Source organism: Geotrypetes seraphini, chromosome 3, assembly GCF_902459505.1.
Source record: "Geotrypetes seraphini chromosome 3, aGeoSer1.1, whole genome shotgun sequence".
NCBI lineage: Eukaryota > Metazoa > Chordata > Amphibia > Gymnophiona > Dermophiidae > Geotrypetes > Geotrypetes seraphini.
This window is the reverse complement of record NC_047086.1, coordinates 92,544,856-92,567,403: the sequence shown is the minus strand read 5'-3', so window position 1 is coordinate 92,567,403 and position 22,548 is coordinate 92,544,856. Positions and strand designations below refer to the sequence as shown.

The 22,548-nt window shown below is 43.1% G+C and overlaps 1 protein-coding gene across 1 annotated transcript in view; it reads right to left on the bottom strand.

Annotated features, from left to right (window-relative positions):
- The window catches only part of GREB1 (growth regulating estrogen receptor binding 1), a 336,727-nt gene that overhangs the window by 73,921 nt on the left and 240,258 nt on the right, over window positions 1-22,548 (bottom strand). The window contains exons 18-22 of the mRNA XM_033939035.1: window positions 14,710-15,049; window positions 9,393-9,508; window positions 5,665-5,864; window positions 5,149-5,238; window positions 1,376-1,983 (exon numbers count right to left, since the gene is read on the bottom strand). Coding sequence (XP_033794926.1) covers window positions 1,376-1,983; window positions 5,149-5,238; window positions 5,665-5,864; window positions 9,393-9,508; window positions 14,710-15,049 — 1,354 coding nt within the window. The remainder of the gene's footprint in view (window positions 1-1,375; window positions 1,984-5,148; window positions 5,239-5,664; window positions 5,865-9,392; window positions 9,509-14,709; window positions 15,050-22,548) is intronic.

Here is a 22,548-nt window from a genome sequence, read left to right as displayed (position 1 = left end):
TTTTTAATACTTGCTATATTTCGTCATCTTCTATTCATCTCAGAAGTAAGACAAGCAAATGGCATATGATGATTCAATCATTTATTATTCTTTAATAGTGCAGAGTTACTAGCATGCCCTGACGGGACCCGTTTCGCCCGTATAGAGCTTTCTCAAGGGTTCACAGTAGGCGCTCTTTCTTTAGCGTCCTCACATTTCTGGAGCCTCGTGCAGATCGCCAATAGGAAATGGCTGCCGTGAGTTCCCGTAGTCTCTCGAGACTACGGCAGGAGCTCACGGCAGCCATTTCCTATTGGCAATCTACACGGGGCAGGAGCGAAGGAAGATCGCTCCTGCCCCGAAAGCCTGCTAGACCACCAGGTGAGCCCGGGATGCTGGGGGGAAGGCTAAACTATGGGGTTTTTTTTCTTTTATTCCCCCTCCCCCAAAAAATCACGAATATGTGAAATTGCGATTTCCGAAACCGCGAATGGGGAAGGGGAAATGTATACTTTTCTACATCTAGATTCTTTGATCTGTCCTAGTAGTCTGTAATCCCGTGTATATGTCACGAGATAGCAGATCTGGCTTCAGAAATGTGAGGACGCTAAAGAAAGAACGCCTACTGTGAACCCTTGAGAAAGCTCTATACGGGCGAAACGGGTCCCGTCGGGGCATGCTAGTAACTCTGCACTATTAAAGAACAATAAATGATTGAATCATCATATGCCATTTGCTTGTCTTATTTCTGAGATGAATAGAAGATGACGAAATATAGCAAGTATTAAAGACATACAACATATCAGATATGGATGTTGTGGCATATCTCAGTTTGGAAATTTAGCCATTTTATTAATATGATTTCCTCTTCACACTGAGTGAGGTGAAGTTTTGGACTTCTCTACAACATCCCTGTAGGTCTCCTCTATGTACCTCTCAGTCTCCCTCAGCTCCTCCAAGTCTGCTACTCTAGCCTCAAGGGAATGGACTCATTCTCCGAGAGCTAGGAGCTAGCGAGCACACACATATAACTTCTTGCCAAATGGGAGAAAATCATACATGTGACACTCAGTACAAAAGACTGGATAGCACCCCTCTTGCTAATGGACTACTGTCCACATTTGTGCATTTTCAGAGGATTGTGTTCATGAGGAGCTAGCTAAACTAAAGGTGGACTAAGCGATGAGGCCAGATTGTGTCGAGTTAGGATAAAAACTTGTACCAGAAAAAAACTTGTATTGTAACCTGTTAATTGCATATTATGTATGTTAACCTTTAACCCGTCCTGAACTCTTTGGGGAGGACGAGATAGAAAACAAATAAAATAAATAAATAAATAAATAAATAAACTATAACATATTACAAAAGTAAATATCTTGTCACTGTTATTATACACCTGTGATGGTCCACTCAGTAGCAATCTTCTTGGGTGAAAAGCATCCATTCTACCATCATTTCTATTATTGTAGTCCATATGGATTTGTTTGGGAACCGTCCATTGGCGGTAATACAGAGACTGCTCAGTGCAGGTCATCATTTTATTCAAAAGTGGCCGGAATGAACTTGCCCACATTACCGACTGATGGGGCAGGAAGGAAGATGACTTTGGAAGTCCACTACTGTCAGTAGAGGTAGCAATATCATATACTAATTTAGGCAAAAACACGATGGGTGGCTGCTTTGATGCTTTGGCTATGGAGCACTGAGCTGTTTGCAGGACGTATGTGCTTTGAATGGGTGCAGAAGAGGAAGAAGGAGATGACGATGTCATGGACACTGGGAGAGTCTTTGCATTCTGGTGTTTGTTACTGTATTCCAATTGTTCACCAGCAGCTGAATGGTGCTTGTGGAGAATAACGTGTACACTGTTCTCAGAATTTAGCTTTTGCTTTTCACAGTTAGACGCACTATCTTCAGTACTTGAAATGATGTCTTGGTTTGGAGATTTTGGAGCATCTTCTGCTGTCACTGAAGATGGAGAGGATTCACTACAGAATGCTGAATCTAAAAAAGAGATGCATGAATACATTATAATTGCTTCAAATGCTTTCTATTTGTGCTTTACTTCTTTACAAGTGTCACATCCAAAACTACAAAACAATCTATAATTGGCTAGACTGGATAAATCCTCAGGGGGACTGTTTGGCCTTGAAAAAATAGAAATATTAGCCTCTTAGAAATGTTAACGGACATCAGTATGAGCTCTTGGAATGTAAACGAGGGATTTCTGAGCTCAGGGAGCAACTTGTGGGTGACCAGCACCAGACAAAAGTCTAAATAAGCACTGCCTCATACATCATCTAGTCCTGAATGTGCAAACCACGCAAATGAGTAAAGTGTTAAAAAAATCAAGGTCAAACAGTAACACCTGGGAAATTTAACTTATTTAACTAACCAGGAATAATGAAAATAATTTCACTGATATACATTTAGGCCATGTTTACAAAAGCTTAGCACATGCTAATAGAGCAGTGTATTGCATACTGTGTGCTGCGGCATGCAGATTCCAGGTGTGCCGCGAGACACTTGGCAAGGAGGAGAGGTGCCGGCTGACTGCTTAGCAGACGTGCCTCTAGTGGCAAGAGGCACATCCTGCAGGCTATCAGCTGACACTGACGACTCTCCTCACTGGCGCCTCTCCTCCTCTCCCCCACCGGCGAAGGGACAAGTTCAGGGTTGCGGCCAGAGGGCCTCTGCGCACGCGCAGATGTTGATGCGATGACATCATGAATGCATATGATGTCATCGCGTCAACATCCGCGCACTTCCGGAAGCCTTCCGGCCACAGCATCGGGTTTACTGTTCTCCGGTGCCGAAAAGATTGCGGGACAATGTAACAGAGATTAGCCTGGGCTAAAGTGACACATGGCTCAAAATACTGAAATGGGCCATGCACCATGTCCTCCTTTTGTCCAGGTTTTGAAAAGCCTCCTCAAATCGCGTCGGGCAGGGAGGAAGTCCACGCATGCCAGTTCATCAATCAAAGCACATGATAGTAAATCTGTGGGTTTTTTTGGTGGAAAGAGGATTCCTTGTAAAATCAGATCTATTTTTTGAGTGTGAGTTGAGCTCTAGATAGGCTTGAGTTAGGTGATACGACTTAGGTGTCATTTAGGAATGTTGAGGCATCTGCATAAAGGTGAATGGGGCTTCTATTTTGGGGGGTATAGAGGACTCCAGTTCAATATTAAGGTCAAAACTCATTGATGCAATGTTTGTGACTGCCCTTATGCACATCTTGAAAAATTGGAAGTCCTCTTCATTACTAAACTATACCTTTTGGTGGAATTCCTTGAGCATGTATCATAAATTTGAATCATATGCTTATGAAAAGAAAAATATAATTCGACTTTCCAAAAGTTTGACACAATGTAAATCACCCTGGAAATTCCTAGACTCATATGTTCAATCTATTTCATAGACACTCCTCTCTTCTTCTTCTTCTTTTTCTTTACCTTCATCTTTTTCCTCATTTTATTCTTTTTCTTTCTTCTTTCAATTTCTCTTTCCTCTTATCTTTTCTTTTATTATCTTTTCATGAACAGTCCTAGTACTTTAGATCTTTTAAAACGATTCAATTCTACATTGCACAATATAACTGAATATTTGTTATACTAAATGTTTTGTTTTATTTTTTGATACCCTGTACTTGAACTGTTTCTTATATTTTTTCAAAAAACTCAATAAAAAATATTGAACTGAAAAAAAAAAAAAAGATGTTCAATAATGCATTACTCAACAAAAAACTTGAAAAAAATATATATACAGTAGTACCTTGGATTACGAGCATAATGCGTTCCAGGAGCATGCTCGTAATCCAAAATGCTCATTTATCAAAGCGAGTTTCCCCATAGGAAATAATGGAAACTCGCTTTGATGCGTTCCCCCCCTCCCCCCGAGAATCGGCATTGCTCCCCTCGAAGGCCCCCCCCCTGCGATCCAGCACCCCCTTTGCCTCAAACCGGCACCCCCCCCCCCACCATGATCCAACCCCCCGAACGTGAACTCGCAGGCCTTGAGCATGCTCAGATGCTCAAGGCCCAGCAGACGAGGGCCGATCTTCTAGAGTGCCCAGATGAGGGTAAGAAGCGGCGGGGGGGTGCCCAATGGTGTCGGGGGGGGGGGGTGGTCGGATCGTGTCGGGGGGGGTGCCCAATCGTGTCGGGGGAGGGGTCGGATCGTGGCGGAGGGGTGCCGGTTCAAGGCAGGGGGGGTGCCGGATCGCAGGGGGGGTGCCGGATTGTGGGGGGGTGCTCGTAAATCGAGCCATGCTCGGTTTCCAAGGCACCAATTTTGCAAATATTTTGCTCGTCTTGCAAAACACTCGCAAACCGGTGCACTCGTAAACCAAGGTACCACTGTATATTGCATACTAAACCTTCTGTTTCTTAGGGTAAAGGGAGCTCCTCTTTGATAATAATAGAAAAAGATATTCAATAATGCATTACTCAAGCAAAGCACATGAAATATATATAATATACTAAAACTTCTAACATAAGGAAGTTCTTCTTCACCCAGAGAGTCATAGAGGAACACATCCTCCAGGGATTCAAGACAAAGTTAGACAAGTTCCTGCTGAACCGGAACATACGCAGGTAGGGCTAGTCTCAGTTAGGGCGCTGGTCTTTGACCAGAGGGCCGCAGCGTGAGCGTATTGCTGGGCACGATGGACCACTAGTCTGACCCAGCAGCAGCAATTCTTATGTTCTTATACTTCCACAGCTCTTATGGCTCCAAGCGCCATCATTGGCATGAATATGGAAGTCTCCTATGGACAATAAAATCTGAAGCTGGAGCTTGAGGGGAGGAGGAATAATGTTACATCTGCTATGACTGAGAAAATCAGAGTGAGATTCTTTTCAGTATTGGGGTGCATGACAAACTAGCAGAAATTACATTTTAGAGCTGAATTTTCAGACAACCCATTTATCCAAGCAAATGGCTATGAAAAGTATCCTCTTGATTACCACCAAAGTCTCATAATTTCTACCTGAAATTTTTCAAGGGAGCATCAAGGATGGGGACACCTGATCCAGTCCAGGTCTCAACATTTCAAAATGCTTTCTAAGCAAGATAGCACTGATCACTACACTAACAATTTCTTTTTATTACACCTTTTCTTATTATCCTCTAGGCTCATTTTCTTTAAAGAATAAAAGAGAGTCTTACTTGAAACTTTTGAAGATAAAGAAGATGTTGCTGAATCATGTGAGCAAGATCTTTGCCTTGTTCTGGGGCTTCTCTTTTCTGACGTGGAACCTGTTTAGCATAAAGATTGATAAACTGATTTAACTGTGATCTTCCCCAACCTATCTTCATGGAGGACACTAATTTGCTATGCCAAAATTGGTTAAAATGTTATCTATTTATTTGCCAAATTAAAATGTTATCTATTTATTTACATCAATGCTAACCAGTTAAGTGCCAATGAAAATTAGTAGTTATCTCTGAAGAAGTGATTTAGTGACATAGTGACATATAGGGCCTCTTCTATCAACCTGCGCTAGCAGTTTTTAGCACAGAGTGTCGCACTGAATGGCCCGCGCTGCTCCCAACGCTCAAAGGAACTCTACAATGCGCTACAAACTGCTAGTGCAGTTTGATAGCAAGAGGCCCTTAGTGACATAGTAAATGACGGCAGATAAAGTCCACAAAAAAAAAGGTTAAAACATGCAGGCTTCCTACCTTCAGTCACTGCTTCCTCATCTTCATTGTCGGTACTGCTCAGCTTCTCAGGATCACTCTCCAAGGCCTCATTCATGACCCCCTTTTCTAAGGCTACATTAGAGTTAACAAAATAAGCTGCCAAACCCAGTTCCTGTTCCAGTGCAGCCCTTACCAAGCAGGATGAATTTATTAAACGAAGATCACAGTACCGCAATGACCTGGAAAGTAAGAAGCCAATAGCAAAGTAAACATCAGTTTGACAGCAATTCCATCTATGTATAAACAGTTGGAGAGGCATAATTAAAAAAAAAAAAAAAGTCAAAGTCCTTTTATGGCCTATGGCACTAGGTGCCCAAAGTAAGCAGCAGAGAAATGTTCATTCTCGAAAAAATACATCCACAATGTGTTTTTTTTCAAGAATGTTCAGGTGTTTAATTGCCCAGACCGTCTATCTTTAAGCCCTATCCCCGAACAAAAATTTGCCCAAGTCCCGAACTCCCCAAACAAGAACTTTTAGGCGTGGGAGGGACCAATCTTTCGCCTAAAATCACGATTCTCTAACTGGCGTCTGTCAGGGAATCGGGAAACCATCCCCCACTGCAATGATCGCTGGCATGAGAGATGCCCAATCTCTCCTGCCGACACCCTCCCCCTCCGAATGCTTGCCGGGAGGAGGAATGCCCAGTCCCTACTTCTGGACACCCTCCTACCCCCCAAAGGTAGCCCACCCATACTCCCCATGCCCATTCCCACCACTATGGGCATGGATAATGCCGGAAGTGGCATTAGGTGCCGTAAACCAGTGTTTCTCAACCTTTTCAAGCCAAGAAACCCCTAAGCCTAACAAATACCAACCAAGTACCCCCGCCCAATCTCTGCCCCTGACCCACCCAAACTCTGCCTCTAACTCCACCCCCATAATAATAATAATACTAATTGTAATGCAATTTCTTCCATCCATTTTTCATATACACACAATATAATCTTATTAATACAAAATGGTAACCACAAAATTTTAAAAAACACAAAGCACACTGTACGCAGATAAAATGTCACTTATCACTTATATTTGGGGGGTTTTCAAAGATGTCAAGGCAGATGACTTTAAAATATGCAATGTCACTTCAGTAACAACTATAGAAAATAGACAAATATAGTGCAAAATATAGACAGCAGATATAAATTCTCAAAACTGACACATTTTGATCACTAAATTGAAAATAAAATCATTTTTCCTGGTGATAAAATCATTTGTTGTCTGGTGATTTCATGAGTCTTTGGTTGCACTTCCTTCTGACTGTGCATCCAATGTTTCTTTCTGCTTCCTGCAATCTTCCTCTCCTCCGGACCTCATTCCATTCCCAAACCAACATCCCTCTCTGTCTCTTTTTCTTCCTCTCTCATCCCCCAGATCATGTGCAGCATTTTTCACCACTGCCCACCAGCCTCATGCCCATTTTTCCTTCTATCACCCCTTTCCAACACCATGCCACATCTCTCCCTCCATCACTATGCCCAACATTCCTCCCCCTTGTGTTTCCCTTCAATCTATCCCTCTGTTCCCTCTCCACCACCATATCCAACATTTCTCCCTCTCATCCTTCTATTCCCCATGCATCTCTACCTCTCTCTTTTCTATGCCCAATTTTCCTCTTACTTTTCCCATGTGCGCCATCTCTTTCCCTCTCACTAATACACTCAGGCTCAACAATTGTCCCTCTCTATTCCCTCCCTCTCTCCTTCCTATGTCTCAAGTTAGTGCCCCCTTCTTCCATCCTTCCTATGTCCCAAGGTAGTGCTCCTTTCCTCCCTTCCTCCCTCTCTTGTGTAAAATGGCCGCATTTACTGTTTTTCCTATTAATGCCCCCTTCCTTCTGTCCTATTAATGCCCCTCCCTTCCTTCTGTGTCCCAAGTTCATGGCCCTATTAATGCCCACTCCCTTCCTTCTATGTCTTGAGTTCATGCCCCCTCCCCCTCACTGCCTTCCAGCCTTTGTCTCACCCCCTTCCTCCCTCCCCCAAAGCTGACCCACACTGAAGCCTGCCTGCCCCCAGCCGACCTGCTGCCGATTCCTCCTCCCCCAAGTCTGCTGCCGCCCCCCACCAGCTCCATTTGATTATCCCCCGCCACAACTCGGGAAGGGCCAGATATGTGCAGCGATTGCATGCCACCAGCCCACAAGCCTTTCCCCCCCTCTCCGTCAATTCTGATGTCGGAGAGAAGATATGGGCCATCCAAGCAGCAATTGGCTGGCCTGGAACCTTCTCTCTCATGTCAGAATTGTCATCGGGGGAGAAGGCTTGTGGGCTGGCAGCGTGTAATCACTGCACGCACCTGGCCCTTCTTTTCCTGGAGTTGTGGCAGCGGCAGAGGATAATTAAATGGAGCTGTCTGGCGGTGAGCGGTGGACGGTGGTGGCAGGGAGGAATCGGCGGTGAGCCCATGTACCCCCAACAGGCGGTCCACGTACCCCCTAGGGTACGTGTACCACAAGTTGAGAAACACTGCCGTAAATCACCTACATAGCCATGATTTACTGCAAAGATAGATGATGGAAATCTAGGCTTTGAAAACCCTGGCCTACATTTCCAGTGCCCACCCATCTATCTAACTCGGAGACATGATTTTCTATACTGTGCCATCGTGTGATTGCCATGCGATTAGCAACCACTTTTTTAGGCAGCTGCCGATATTGGCACCATATAGAGCAGTGGTCTCAAACTCAAACCCTTTGCAGGGCCACATTTTGGATTTGTAGATACTTGGAGGGCCGCAAAAAAAATAGTTAATGTCTTATTAAAGAAATGACAATTTTGCATGAAGTAAAACTCTTTATAGTTTATAAATCTTCCTCCCCCCCCCCCCCATGAAGGCCTGCATGTTTCCCCTTCTTAGCAGCATTCTCCAGCTTCCCCCCCTGGCCTCCCGGTCTTAGTTTCAGCTAATTACCTTAGCCTGCAGAGAGGATAGCTAGAGCTGTAGCATTCCTTGCAGGCTGCCATCAGCCTCTGCAGCATGTTCCCTTCGCCACAGTCCCGCCCCTCCTCTGAATCTTAGCATCTGTTATCTTCACCCAGGGGTGTAGCTATCATTGAACAAGCCCAGGGCCAGTTAGTGGTAGGGGCTACTGCAGTTGAACCTTTCTCCCTCCAAGTCTAGGGGGGCCCGTCATAATATTTCCACCCAAAGCCCATTCAATCCTAGTTGTATCACTGTTTCCACCTGCAGACAATAGTTTTCTGAAATCAATATTTACAAATATAGACTATCTACTTGTGAAAATGCCACTATTTACACGTGAAGATGAGTTTAATATGACCTCCTTAATGTATCCTCAGGGGTCCATGGTGGTTAAGGTATAAAGCAAACTGCATAAAGGATAACAAACACACGCCAATCACAATCAAATGGAGTCAAGCAAGTCTGAGGAAGGCGTGTTATTTGAAACACGGACCATGTCGGGTCCCTTGGTTGGCTATAAGGTTGTATATGTTATTGCATTTACTAATAAACAACGCCTGCATCTTGTACATTATCTGCAGTCTGTTCGTTGTTTTCTGGTTGCTGTTGATTACTGCAGACTACGTTGGATTTTCTTTCTCCCTTTTGTGCATTCTCCTTAATGTATCATCATTTTTATCATCGTGAAACACATTCTTGCTTTTCTTGTAACTGAATTTATTTTTGCTGGGTTAACACACTGCTACGTTTCTACTTTCTGAATGTATTTTTATTATGTTCTTACCTTGGCAAAGACTCTCCCTGAGGATCTACTCCAGTAAATATCAAAATACATGGAAGTCCGTTCAATTCCAGAAATGTCTGAGGCTTCCAATCTACCTCTTCAATCTTCTGCCAGACCTGCCATGTATAGAACTACATTAACAAACAAATATTTACTCTGATCCATAGCTCAGAGTTTGTACTGCCCAAATTGAAACTGTGCTAATAGTTGAAACATTAATTTCAATCCATTAAAATCAGTGTTGTATTTATAGTAACTAAGTAAATGTAACTAATTACTGTATTTAAGTAAAATTTTATTACTTTTACTTGTAAAGAAGTACAGGATAATATTTGTTGCTTTTACTGAAGTAATAATGCCACCAATTTTCACTACTTTTAACTAGGTAACACCCCCTCCCCTTTTACAAAACCGTAGCGCAGTTTTTAATGCTGGCCATGGTGGTAACAGATCCAATGCTAAAAACTGCACTACAGTTTTGTAAAAGGGGAGGTAAATCTGAAACATGTAGTAAAAAGTAAAAGCAATGATTCCTCAGTAAACCAAATCAAACAGCAAAGCCTGGAACATTTCATCTTAAATTTTGCCTATAACAACAGTGTTGCCTTTGTATGTTGAACTGGTTACTTGTCTCCAGCCTAACAGAATAGTTGGGTCACTTTGAAGTAGAGATGAATCTGAAGCCAGTAGCAATTCTTTGTGAATATATCTCTACCACAACAGACTGCTGATCATCCCAAGGAAAATTTTACATTGGGCTAACTGTCTACTGGACTAATAGTCTTTAGAGAGGAAGCCTGCTTATCTGGCCCTAAGACTGAAGGGTTCCCACAAATTTGACATTTTTGCATCAGTTCTCAAAATTATTCAGAGTTTGCCACCAAATGAAAAACTGTTAGAACATTTTTATAAACGATATTGCTGAAGGGTTGTCGGGTAAGATTTGTCTTTGCGGATGATACAAAAATCTGCAATAGAGTAGACACGCTGGATGGTGTGAATAACATGAAGAAAGACCTGGCGAAGCTTGAAGAATGGTCTGAAATTTGTCAGCTAAAATTTATTGCTAAGAAATGCAAGGTCATGCATTTGGGCTGCAAAAAGATATAAAAAGGATGGAGTCGTTCCAGAGAAAGGCTACTAAAATGGTATGTGGTCTTCATCATAAGGCGTATGGGGACAGACTTAAAGATCTGTATATGTTGGAGGAAAGGAGGGAGAGGGAAGATATGATAGAGATATGATATGATAGAGATGTAAATGCCCCTGAGTCGAGTCTCTTTCATTTGAAAGGAAACTCTGCAATGAGAGGGCATAGGATGAAGTTAAGAAGTGATAGGCTCCGGAGTAATCTAAGGAAATACTTTTTTACAGAAAGGGTGGTAGATGTATGGAACAGTCTCCCAGAGAGACTGTGTCTGAATTCAAAAGGGCCTGGGATAGGAGGGAGGGAGAGACTGTGTCTGAATTCAAAAGGGCCTCGGAGAGAGAAAGAGATAGTGGTTACTATGGATGGGCAGACTAGACTGGGCCATTTGGCCTTTATCTGCCATCATGTTTCTATGTCTATGTTTCTAACAACAGACAATGATTCCAACTTTGTGAATGTCTTCTCTGTAATTGGCCAGCATGATGATGATGATGATGATGATGAAAATCAAGATGCTTCTAATATAGATGATAATGATAAAGTATTTTTCTATATATATATATATTCTCATTCATGGAGCAACCCATCTGGTGTGCCCCAAGGTTCTCCGCTATCACCTACCTTATTCAACATCTACATTTCCCCTTTAGGACATTTATTACAGAGTTTACATGTAAAATATATATACGCAGATGATATTTCTATTTTAATCCCTCTAAATAATTTTACCACTGAAATTTTAAACCAGATATTATGACTCAGATAGAACAGTGGACAATTAATTTCAAACTGAAACTCAATATGGAAAAGACCAAACTTTTCTTGGCTAGTCCCAACAACAAAATAACAAACTCATTGCTTCATCTTAATGGTCATGACTACCCGATTATTAAATCTATCAAAATTCTGGGAGTCACATTAGACCGACATTTAACACTAGCAGAACACACAAACTTAGTGGTACAAAAATGCTTTTTTATATTGTGGAAATTAAGAACCATAAAAAAAATATTTTGATCCTTTATCGTTCAGACTATTGGTGCAGGCATTAGTTTTATCTATTTTAGACTATTGCAACTAGAGAGTTGCACGGGGACAGAAATCCCACCCGTCCCCCCCGTCCCCGCCAAAGTCCCACCCGTCCCCACCCGTCCCCGTGAGGAATCCCATCCGTCCCCACCGTCCCCGTGAGGAATCCCTCCGTCCCCACCCATCCCCGCGAGGAATCCCCTCCGTCCCCACCCGTCCCCGCGAGAAATCCCCTCCGTCCCCGCCCGTCCATATAAACTTCAGAAATAGTTATTTCATTTAATTATGCTACTGAATTAAAGGCTCTGGTAGAAACCCATTTAAAAATAAGCAAAAAGACTTTATTAATTTGAAAATATTAATTGGGAAGAATACATACTTTGCAAATGGGTTTCTACCAGAGCCTCTAATGTTTATAAATTTTTATCAACACAACTAATATACTACTTTATCCTGAAGCAAAATAAAAAAAAGAAATATAATTCTTTTCCTACCTTTGTTGCCTGGTTTCTGCTTTCCTCATGTTCTCATTCAATTCCTTCCATCCACTGTCTCTCTTCCTTCTGCATCTTCCATTTGCTCTGTTACTGTGCCTCTCCCTTTCTTCCCCCTTCCAAATTGGTCTGGCACCCATCTTCTTCTCTCCACTCCCCCCATAGTCTGGCATCTGTCTTCTTCCCTGCCAGCGTCTTCTCCCTACTCTCTCTTCCCCATTTCCTTTCAGCGTCCTTCTCCCCCCATCTTCCCCATGTCCTGTCAGCGTCCTTCTCCCCCCTCTGTCTTCCACATGTGCTTTCAGTGTCCTTCTCCCCCCTCTGCTTCCCCATGTCCTTTCAGCATCCTTCTCCCTCTCTGTCTTCCCCATGGCCTTTCAGCGTCCTTCTCCACCCCCCCCCCGTCTTCCCCATGTCCTTTCAGCGTCCTTCTCCACCCCTTTGTCTTCCCCATGTGCTTTCAGCATCCTTCTCTCCCCTCTGTCTTCCACAAGTGCTTTCAGAGTCCTTCCCCCCCGCCCTTCCCATGGCCTTTCAGCGTCCTTCTCCACCCCTTTGTCTTCCCCATGTCCTTTCAGCGTCCTTCTCCACCCCTTTGTCTTCCCCATGTGCTTTCAGCATCCTTCTCCCCCCTCTGTCTTCCACAAGTGCTTTCAGAGTCCTTCCCCCCCGCCCTTCCATGGCCTTTCAGCATCCTTCTCCACCCCTTTGTATTCCCCATGTGCTTTCAGCGTCCTTCTCCCTCCTCTGTCTTCAAGTGCTTTCAGAGTCCTTCCCCCCCTCCTCCCGTCTTCCCCATGGCCTTTCAGCGTCCTTCTCCACCCCTTTGTCTTCCCCATGTCCTTTCAGCGTCCTTCTCCACCCCTTTGTCTTCCCCATGTGCTTTCAGCATCCTTCTCCCCCCTCTGTCTTCCACAAGTGCTTTCAGAGTCCTTCCCCCCCCGCCTTTCCATGGCCTTTCAGCATCCTTCTCCACCCCTTTGTATTCCCCATGTGCTTTCAGCGTCCTTCTCCCTCCTCTGTCTTCAAGTGCTTTCAGAGTCCTTCCCCCCCTCCTCCCGTCTTCCCCATGGCCTTTCAGCGTCCTTCTCCCCACTCCTTCTCTACCGCCCCGGGTGCAGCACAGCCGGCCAGGTCCCCTTACTTTTGTGGCACTTCCCCGACCGACTGACAACAGCCCCGGTCCGACAAACCTCCCTGCTCTTAACTGCGAATCTAAATTACCTTATTACAGCTGCTGTAAGAAGATAATTTAGATTCGCGGCTACAGGGCAGGGAGGGTTGTCGGACTGGGGCTGTTGTCGGTTGGTCGGGGAAGTGCCACAAAAGTAAGGGGACCTGGCCGGCTGTGCTGCAACCGGGGCGGGGTGTGGTGGGGCGGACTGCCCCCTCCCTTGGTAGCCACTCGAACCGCGAGGCTACTCTCCTCCTTACCTGTACTGCCTGCAGCACAGAGCCAAACGGAAGTCTTCCCGACGTCAGCGCTGACGTCGGAGGGAGGGAGGGCTTTGTTTAAGCCCTCCCTCCCCTCCGACGTCAGCGCTGACGTCGGGAAGACTTCCGTTCGGCTCTGTGCTGCAAGCAGAGAAGGTAGGGAGAAGAGCCGCGCAACTGAGTACATCCAGCCCCGCAGGAACCCCGCGACCCTCGGAGGCGTCCCCATGGGATCCCCGCGACCCTAGGGGGCGTCCCCATGGGATCCCCACGACCCTAGGGGCGTTCCCACGGGATCCCCGTGACCCAAAGGGGGAACCCGCGAGATGCCCGCGGGTCCCGCGGGATTCCAGTCGTCCCCGTTCCCGTGCAGCTCTCTAATTGCAACATCTATTTAGGAGCACCCAAAAAAATTCTAAGGAAATTAAGGATAATTTAGAATACAGCTGTTAGATTGATTTTTGGTTTAAAAAAGAACAACCATATTAGTCCATATTATCGTTTACTTAATTGGCTGCCTTTGGAAGCAAGAGTATTATTCAAATTTTCCTGTATCTGCTTCAAGCAGATATCGGGATTGTCTCCAGCTTACCTTTTTCCTCATTTTGTGTTGCATAGACCATCAAGAGAAACTAGAAACTTCTACTTATTTGCTTATCCAAAAATTAATGACCTTCTTAGATAGGACTATAGCATTTCAAGCTGGTAGGCAACAATCTTGGTTAGGTAAATATATTCAGCAAGCTATGTTATCCTATTGCAGTTTTCGGAAATTAATTAAGACCACTTTGTTCAATAAGTTTATTACTTAGTGAGTTTTATTATTGAAATTCTATTTTACAAATATTTATATTTTTTACTGTATTATTGTATTTTGATGATTGTCCAGCTCTTTTTAGTATAAACTGCCTAGAACTTTTGGTTATGGCGGTATAAAAGAATAAAGTTATTATTATTATTATTATACAGAAGTCAAGTGATTCAAGCAGAGATTGCCTTGATCAACATCTCCAGTCAAAAGACATCAGTAGTACTGCAGCTTGGCCTGATTTGGAGGAATTTTTTATTCAGACTGAGCAATCCACTTTCTATCTGGTTTCAGTTTCAGCTGAAAGGTTATTTTAAATTTTGGCCATGTTTTCACTTTTAGCCAAAAACATATACACATTATAAGGAAAAACTTATTCTACAAAATAAAATAATTACAAACCTTTAGCTGCTGTACAAAACGAGTTCCTACAGATATTCCAGAGTTAGGATTTCCCAAGATAATTTCAAATTGATCTTCCAGAGCTAGTCTTCCTCTCACATGACAGAGACGTTCATATGCCACTGCAGCTAGTGAAATACATGGAATCCGTAACAAGACCATCAGGCCATGACCACTTGAGCACTGTCTTGGGGAATTGATGAGGTTCTGAATGATTTCCAGCGTTTCAACTGACGTGTAGTTCTTCATCTGTGACAGACCACACACTGCCATCATAGCTGCTGAATAATGCTGTATGAGAACAAAGGTCCTTATCACTGCACTGTGCAGTTTGGGAAACCTGCAGTGAAAGAGTATGTGTAACTCTCTATGAAATGAAGTGACTGTGGAATGTTCTACCATCACTCATCTAAATTTTATGAGATTTATTTATTTATTGGGATTTACCAATTAGCAAAACGCTGGAACTAACTACCACTTACATTGCACTCTAGTAATCACTATCTCAGATTCAAAAAACTTTTAAAAACCCCTGAAGTAACTGAAATGGTAATTGTAAAAGCACATTTCTAGACTGTCTAATGCAGGGGTCTCAAAGTCCCTCCTCAAGGGCTGCAATCCAGTCGGGTTTTCAGGATTTCCCCAATGAATATGCATGAGATCTATTAGCATACAATGAAAGCAGTGCATGCAAATAGATCTCATGCATATTCATTGGGGAAATCCTGAAAACCCGTCTGGATTGCGGCCCTCGAGGGACTTTGAGACCCCTGGTCTAATGCAACTCCTAGGACATAATGATGAGCCAACTATCACCTACTTGAACTTGTAACTATGGGCTCCTTTTACGAAGGCGCATTAGGGCCTTAACGCATGGAATAGCACATGCTAGCTGCTACCGCCTCCTAAAAATGCTAGCGCACCTTCATAAAAGGAGCCCTATGTATTTGTAACTATGACCTAACTGTACTAGTAACTGTACTGATATACCTGTACTAGCAACTCTATTGAATGTCCATGTCAAACTGTCCATTATAACTTCCTATAATGTAATCTGATCTTGAACGGAATAGGTAAAGGCAGAATAGAAAAAAACCTTATTAGCATAACATTTATTAAATGCATTAATGGAGACATATGAGAGCAAGGCAATTAATACGTATAGCTTGAACATAAAACTTTTTGAAGCAGTCATTTATTTCATCTCAGAACTATCTGCTTTTTGGATTCTGCCAGATACTTGTGACCTGGATTGGCCACTGTTGGAAATAGCATATTAGGCTTGATGGATCTTTGATCTAACCTAGTATGGCAATTGTTATGATAAAGAAGATGGCATTTTCCGTTCAAAGACCTTGTTGGTAGAATAAATTACCACAAGAGGTGTTAGGAGATAGACTACCTTTATTTCCATAAAAGGGTTAAAGGCTTACCTTTTAAGGGTACAGTACTTTTGACCCCACTTTTATGACCCTTCCAATCTGACCCCAGGCCAACATCAGGAATCAAGGCTTTGGTGACTGGAGATTTTGGATCTACAACTATGGCTGGCAGGGATTCCCAAAATTTAGCCCCTGCACCCCAGCTGATTGCAACTGCTGAAAGGACCTTAAACAAAGATGATCAGACAAACAACAATGTTGAAGCCACACACTGAAGAATGTAGACTGAATTTGGCGTTTCTCACCAAAACTTTGGCAATTTTTAGATGGCATTCTTAGGATCCAATGAGGCAGGGATCAAGCATATGAAGCATTTATAGTTCATACTGAACTACCTAGAAAAAAGAAATAAATATCTCCAAACTAACCAGAGACTTCTGCGATTAGTCAGCGATTTTAACAATCACACGAATTTAGAATATCTCCATAATATGGCCAATATAAAAATGTACATTATACAGTCACTTGACAAAAAATGACACTGGGTTGTGATGGACCACTGACCTTTCAAATCATTTAATCAAAACGAGCTTCAGACTGGACATTCCAATCCAGACCAGATACTTCAAGCAAGCAAGGCTAGAGTCCAATAATGACCAGCTCCTCTTACAGCCAAGGGGGGAGGGGGCACAGGAAAAACTCAGGAAAAACCACAGAAAAACCTGAGCTCCCACCCGGTTGTAGAGTATACAAAAACACAGTATCCAAACACAAAGCATTGTGCAATTCGTAGTTAAACAAAAAATACTCAAATCAAAAAACAAAAAAGCCAAATACTTAGCTGTGAAAAAGTTGAATTGGAGTTGAATCAGGCTGTTATTCGACACTGTAGGTCTCAGCATTAACAATCCAAGCACTTCCATTTCTGTTCCACTTCAATTACACACGTTGTAATCCTCCAGAGTTCATAAAGTAAGTCCTGTGAATAAATCTCCATTCACACCAATTGCAGTGCCTCAGTTAATAAGGGCACACGGACTCTCCAGCGTTGTCCTCACTCTATTCGCCCAAACACATCCACTTTCCCTTTCACAGGTCATACAAGAGGCTAATGGTAAGCACAAAGCCCCTTCTTCTGCAAGAGCCTTGTTTCCCAGGAAAATGCTGCTTCAGGAGAAAAGGGCCCTGGTTGAATGCTTTGTGGGTTCGTTATGCCCTTTTCACCTGAAGCAGCATTTTCCTGCGAAACAAGGCTCTTGCAGAAGAAGGGACTTTGTGCTTACCATTGTCCTCTTATATGACCTGTGAAAGGGAAAGTGGATGTGTTTGGGCGAGTGGAGTGAAGACAACTCTGGAGAGATCGTGTGCCCTCGTTAACTGCGGCACTAAAATTGGTGTGACTGGTGATTTATTCACAGGACTTTCTTTATGAGCTCCAAAAAATTACAGCGTGTGTAGTTGAAGTGGAGCAGAAATGGAAGTGCCTGGATTGTTAATGCTGAGACCTGCAGTGTCAAATGACAGCCTGATTCAACTCCAATTCAACTTTTTCACAGCTAAGTATTTGGCTGATTGAGTATTTTTTGTTTAACTACAAGTTACACACTTTTGTGTTTGGACACTGTTTTTGTATGCTCTACAGCTAGGTGGGAGCTCAGGTTTTTCTCCGGTTTTTCCTGTTCCCCCCCCCTTGACTGTAAGAGGAGCCGGTAATTAAGACTCTAGCCTTGATGGCTTGAAGTATCTGGTCTGGATTGGAATGTCTGGCCTGTGGGTCTGAGGCTTGTTTTGATTAAATGATTTGAAACATCAGTGGTTCATCACAACCCAGTGTCATTTTTTGTCGTGACTGTATACTGTATGAGTAGTTAGAATTTTTGACGAATATATCTTTGAAATTTTTGCAATATAAAAATGTAAACATGATTTTTCTGATATTGGATTACTGTAACGAAACCTAGGATTCCTAGGTTTATGTTACAGTCTTTACAGATTATACAGAATGCAGCAGCTCGATTGGTGACCAGTGCTTCAAAGTATAGAAACATAGAAACATAGTGGCAGAAAAGGGCTATAGCCCACCAAGTCTGCCCATTCCAAAGTATTCGCTCCCGAATTTACTCCCTTAAAGATCCCACGTGAGCATCCCATTTACTCTTAAAATCCTTCTCGCTGCTGGCTTCAACAACCTGCAGTGGGAGTTTGTTCCACTGATCCACCACTCTTTCGGTGAAGAAGTACTTTCTGGAGTCTCCTTGAAACTTCCCTCCTCTGATCTTCAGCGGATGCCCTCTGGTGGTCGAGGGACCCATAAGACAGAAGATATCATCTTCCGACTCAATGCGACCCGTGATGTACTTAAACGTTTCAATCATGTCTCCCCTCTCTCTTCGTTCCTCAAGTGAGTACATCCGCAACTTCTTTAGTCTTTCTTCATACGTTAGATCCTTTAGCCCCAAGACCATCCTGGTGGCCATTCGCTGAACCGACTCGATCCTCAGCATGTCTTTACGGCAGTGTGGTCTCCAGAATTGAACACAGTACTCCAAGTGAGGCCCCACCATGGATCTGTACAATGGCATAATGACTTCAGGTCTCCTGCTGACAAAACCTCTGCGGATACAACCCATCATTTGTCTTGCTCTGGAGGAAGCCTTCTCCACTTGATTGGCAGCCTTCATGTCATCACTAATAATCACTCCTAGATCACGTTCTGCCGTGGTCCTAACCAAGGTCTCTCCATTTAGTGCATAAGTTCTGCGCGGGTTTCTCTTACCCAGGTGCATTACCTTGCATTTTTTAGTATTGAAGCCTAGCTGCCAAGACGTTGACCATCTTTCCAGCAGCAGTAAGTCCTGTGTCATATTGTCAGGTAATAAGCTGTTGCCTACAATGTTGCAAATTTTGGCGTCATCGGCGAACAGTGATACCTTTCCCCTAAGCCCTTGCGTCATATCTCTTATGAATAAGTTAAATAAAATCGGGCCCAAGACTGAGCCCTGCGGTACTCCACTGAGCACGTCCGACGCTTCTGATGGGGTACCGTTCACCACCACCCTCTGTACTCTACCGCTCAGCCAGTCCCCAACCCATTTAGTTAGAGTGTCTCCCAAGCCCATCGATTTCAGCTTGTTCAATAACCTTCGGTGTGGGACGCTATCAAATGCTTTACTGAAGTCCAAATACACCACATCCAGTGCCTCCCCGGCATCCAGTTGTCTAATAACCCAGTCAAAAAAGCTAATAAGATTGGATTGGCAGGATCTACCCTGGGTGAACCCGTGTTGGTGGGGATCACGTAGGTTTTCCTCATCTAGGATTGTGTCAAGATTCCGTTTGATCAGTGTTTCCATGACTTTACACACTATAGACGTGAGACTCACTGGCCTGTAGTTTGCTGTCTCTGTCTGGCTGCCCTTTTTGTGGAGTGGGATTACGTTGGCGGTTTTCCAGTCCAAGGGGACTCTTCCTGTGCGTAGGGAAAGATTGAAAAGCACAGATAATGGTTCCGCCAAGACTTCACATAACTCCCTGAGTACCCTGGGGTGTAGGTTGTCTGGTCCCATGGCTTTGTTCACTTTGAGTCTTGATAGTTCGCTGTAGACGCTACCTGGCGTAAATTCGAAATCCTGAAACGGGTCTTTCTGGTTATCTCCCGTCTGAAGCTGTGGACCGTCTCCTGGTGCTTCACATGTGAAGACTGAACAGAAATATTTGTTTAGTAGTTCTGCCTTGGCAGAATCTGATTCTGCAAAGTTACCGTCCAATTGCTTCAGGCGTACAATCCCATCTTTGTTTCTTTTCCTGTCACTAATATAGCTAAAGAAAGATTTATCTCCTTTCTTAATGTTCTGTGCTAGATTTTCCTCCATTTGGATTTTGGCCTCTCTGACTGCTTTTTTGACAGCTCTGGATCTGTCTAGATAGTCCTCTTTCGCCTCCTGTTTTCCTAAATGTTTGTAGGTGATATATGCTTCTTTTTTCTTTTTAACTAGGTCTGAAATATCTTTGCTGAACCATTGGGGTTTTTTGTTTCTCCTGCGTTTACTTACTGTTCTTATGTAGCGGGTTGTCGCTTCATGTAGGATGGACTTCAGAGTTGACCACATATCCTCCACATTGTCAGCTTTTACTTGTTTATATAGGTCTTGTTGGATAAATTCTCCCATGCGGTTGAAGTCTGTGCCTCTAAAGTTGAGAACCCTCGTTGCTGTGTGTGACTTAGGGAAACCCTTCTCGAGGTTGAGCCATACCATATTATGGTCGCTGGAGGCCAGTGTATCACCTACTGAGACTTCCGAGATGCTATCTCCGTTGGTGAGTACTAGGTCTAGTATTGCCTGGTTCCTGGTGGGCTCCGATACCAATTGCTTGAGACGTGCACCCTTTATGGAGGTTAAAATTCTTTTGCTGCTACTTATAGTCGCGGAGAGTGTGTTCCAATCTGTATCAGGCATGTTGAAGTCTCCTAGTATTACTGTGTCTCCGCGCAGTGTGATATTCTCTATGTCCTCTATTAATTCCATGTCTTGGTCTTCCTGTTGCCTGGGGGGTCTGTATATCACACCAAGGTATAGGCATTTTTCATACCCTCTGGCCAGGTTCACCCAGAGGGATTCCCCGGTGTAACTAACATCTGTGATTCTGATAGTTTTGATGCTCTCCTTAGTGTACAGTGCTACACCTCCTCCCATTTTACCCTCTCTGTCGCAACGAAGTAAGTTGTAGCCCGGTATAACCATACCCATGCGAGTCCGTGAACCAGGTTTCAGATATCGCTATTACATCCAGATCGGCGTTTATTATTTCAGTCTCCAATTCTAGAATTTTATTTCCCAGGCTGTGTGCATTTACATACATAGCCTTCCATATCTGTGAAGAGTTTCCCTTATGAGTTTGTGTGTCTCCTAAATTAACATTGACAATTTTCCCTGACTTATTGTGGATGTTATTGGTACCTACCTTAGACTCAGAAGTGTGGGTGTGACTTGCCTCCTCAGGGTGGTTTCTTACTGCTCTGGGATATAAGTATGTACCCTCCCCCAACTTACCTAGTTTAAAGCCCTGTGATCATATAACTCTTATTCTTAGGAATTTGCACTGGTTACCAATCGAGTTAAGAGTGAGTTTCAAGATTTTGTGTCTGATATTTAAGACTCTGAATAATGATGGTCCTGTGACCCTTGCAACTGTATTGCGCTTGAATATACCTTCACACAATTTGCATTTGATGGACAAACATCTATTGGATATTCCTTCTTTCAGTCACGTAAAATTATATATTAATGGAGAATCGATGTTTCAGATTGAGGGGGCAAGGAGATGGAATGAGTTATATTCAGTACCAGGATTGTTACATTTCTGAAAGCAGTTAAAGACATTATTGTTTACTCAAGCTAATTGCACTTCAGAAATAGTGACACAATGAAATTTTATTGCAGAAATTAATGTATCATGGTTTTTTTGTATTGTGATTGGTAGTATTGATTTTATTGTGTATTTACATATTATTTGATATTGCACCCCACTTAGAACTGTGGGATAATGCAGGCTATAAGTATTTTAAATAAATAAACAAAAATGTATTCTTTTATTGGAGAAGTGCTTTCCTGGAGTGCATTTGATTGGGGACTCTCTCTGAACCTCCGATTCCAGCTTACCTGATTGCTTTTGCTAATTCCATCAGGCAAAGGAGAAGTCATCCATATTTACCAGCATAGGGGGCCTTTTGGCTCCCTATAAGAAAACTGTGCTTCTGTGGCACAACCTGCCCCTTGGAGCTCCATGGAGTGACGAGGAGGGGAGACTAAGGTATCTGAGATGGGGAAATGCAAGGCAAAAATAAAAGTTTCAACTCCAGTTTCAGTTGGTCCTATGGATTGCCATATTACATCAGCTGAGAGTTTAAATCTTCACCAAAATCAGGGTTCTCTACCATCAGATGTTTCATTATCTCCCCCAAGAAATATTCCCCCCCCAGGATCTTGCACTAAAGAGACTTTGATGCAAAGTCCCACTTCAGAAACAGTAACTCAAAAGGAATTATAATCTATTTCAAAGGTGTCTTTTATTAAGATACCACAAGTAATTGCTTCATTAGACTCACAATTGTTGGTTACTGAAACTGAAGAAAAGCAAGGTGTTACTCTTAAAGATTTATGGGATATTAATCGAAGGATGGAAGGGATGTTAAGATCTGATATATCTCAGAATAAGGTCTTTTCACAGGAAGTAGTAGAAAAATTTATAAATGTGGATTCCAACATTTCTTTGTTAGATATCGTTGTAGCCTGGTGCAATCTCAGGCCCAAGCTCTACAAGCTGTTTCAGCATCAGCAATCCAGAGAAAACAAAAAAAAAAACTCTGTGGAGTGACTATGTTCCTAAATGGACTTTATTTGAAAGTGTCAAAGTTCCAAAGGTACACTGAAATCATCCACATAAAATAATTCCATCC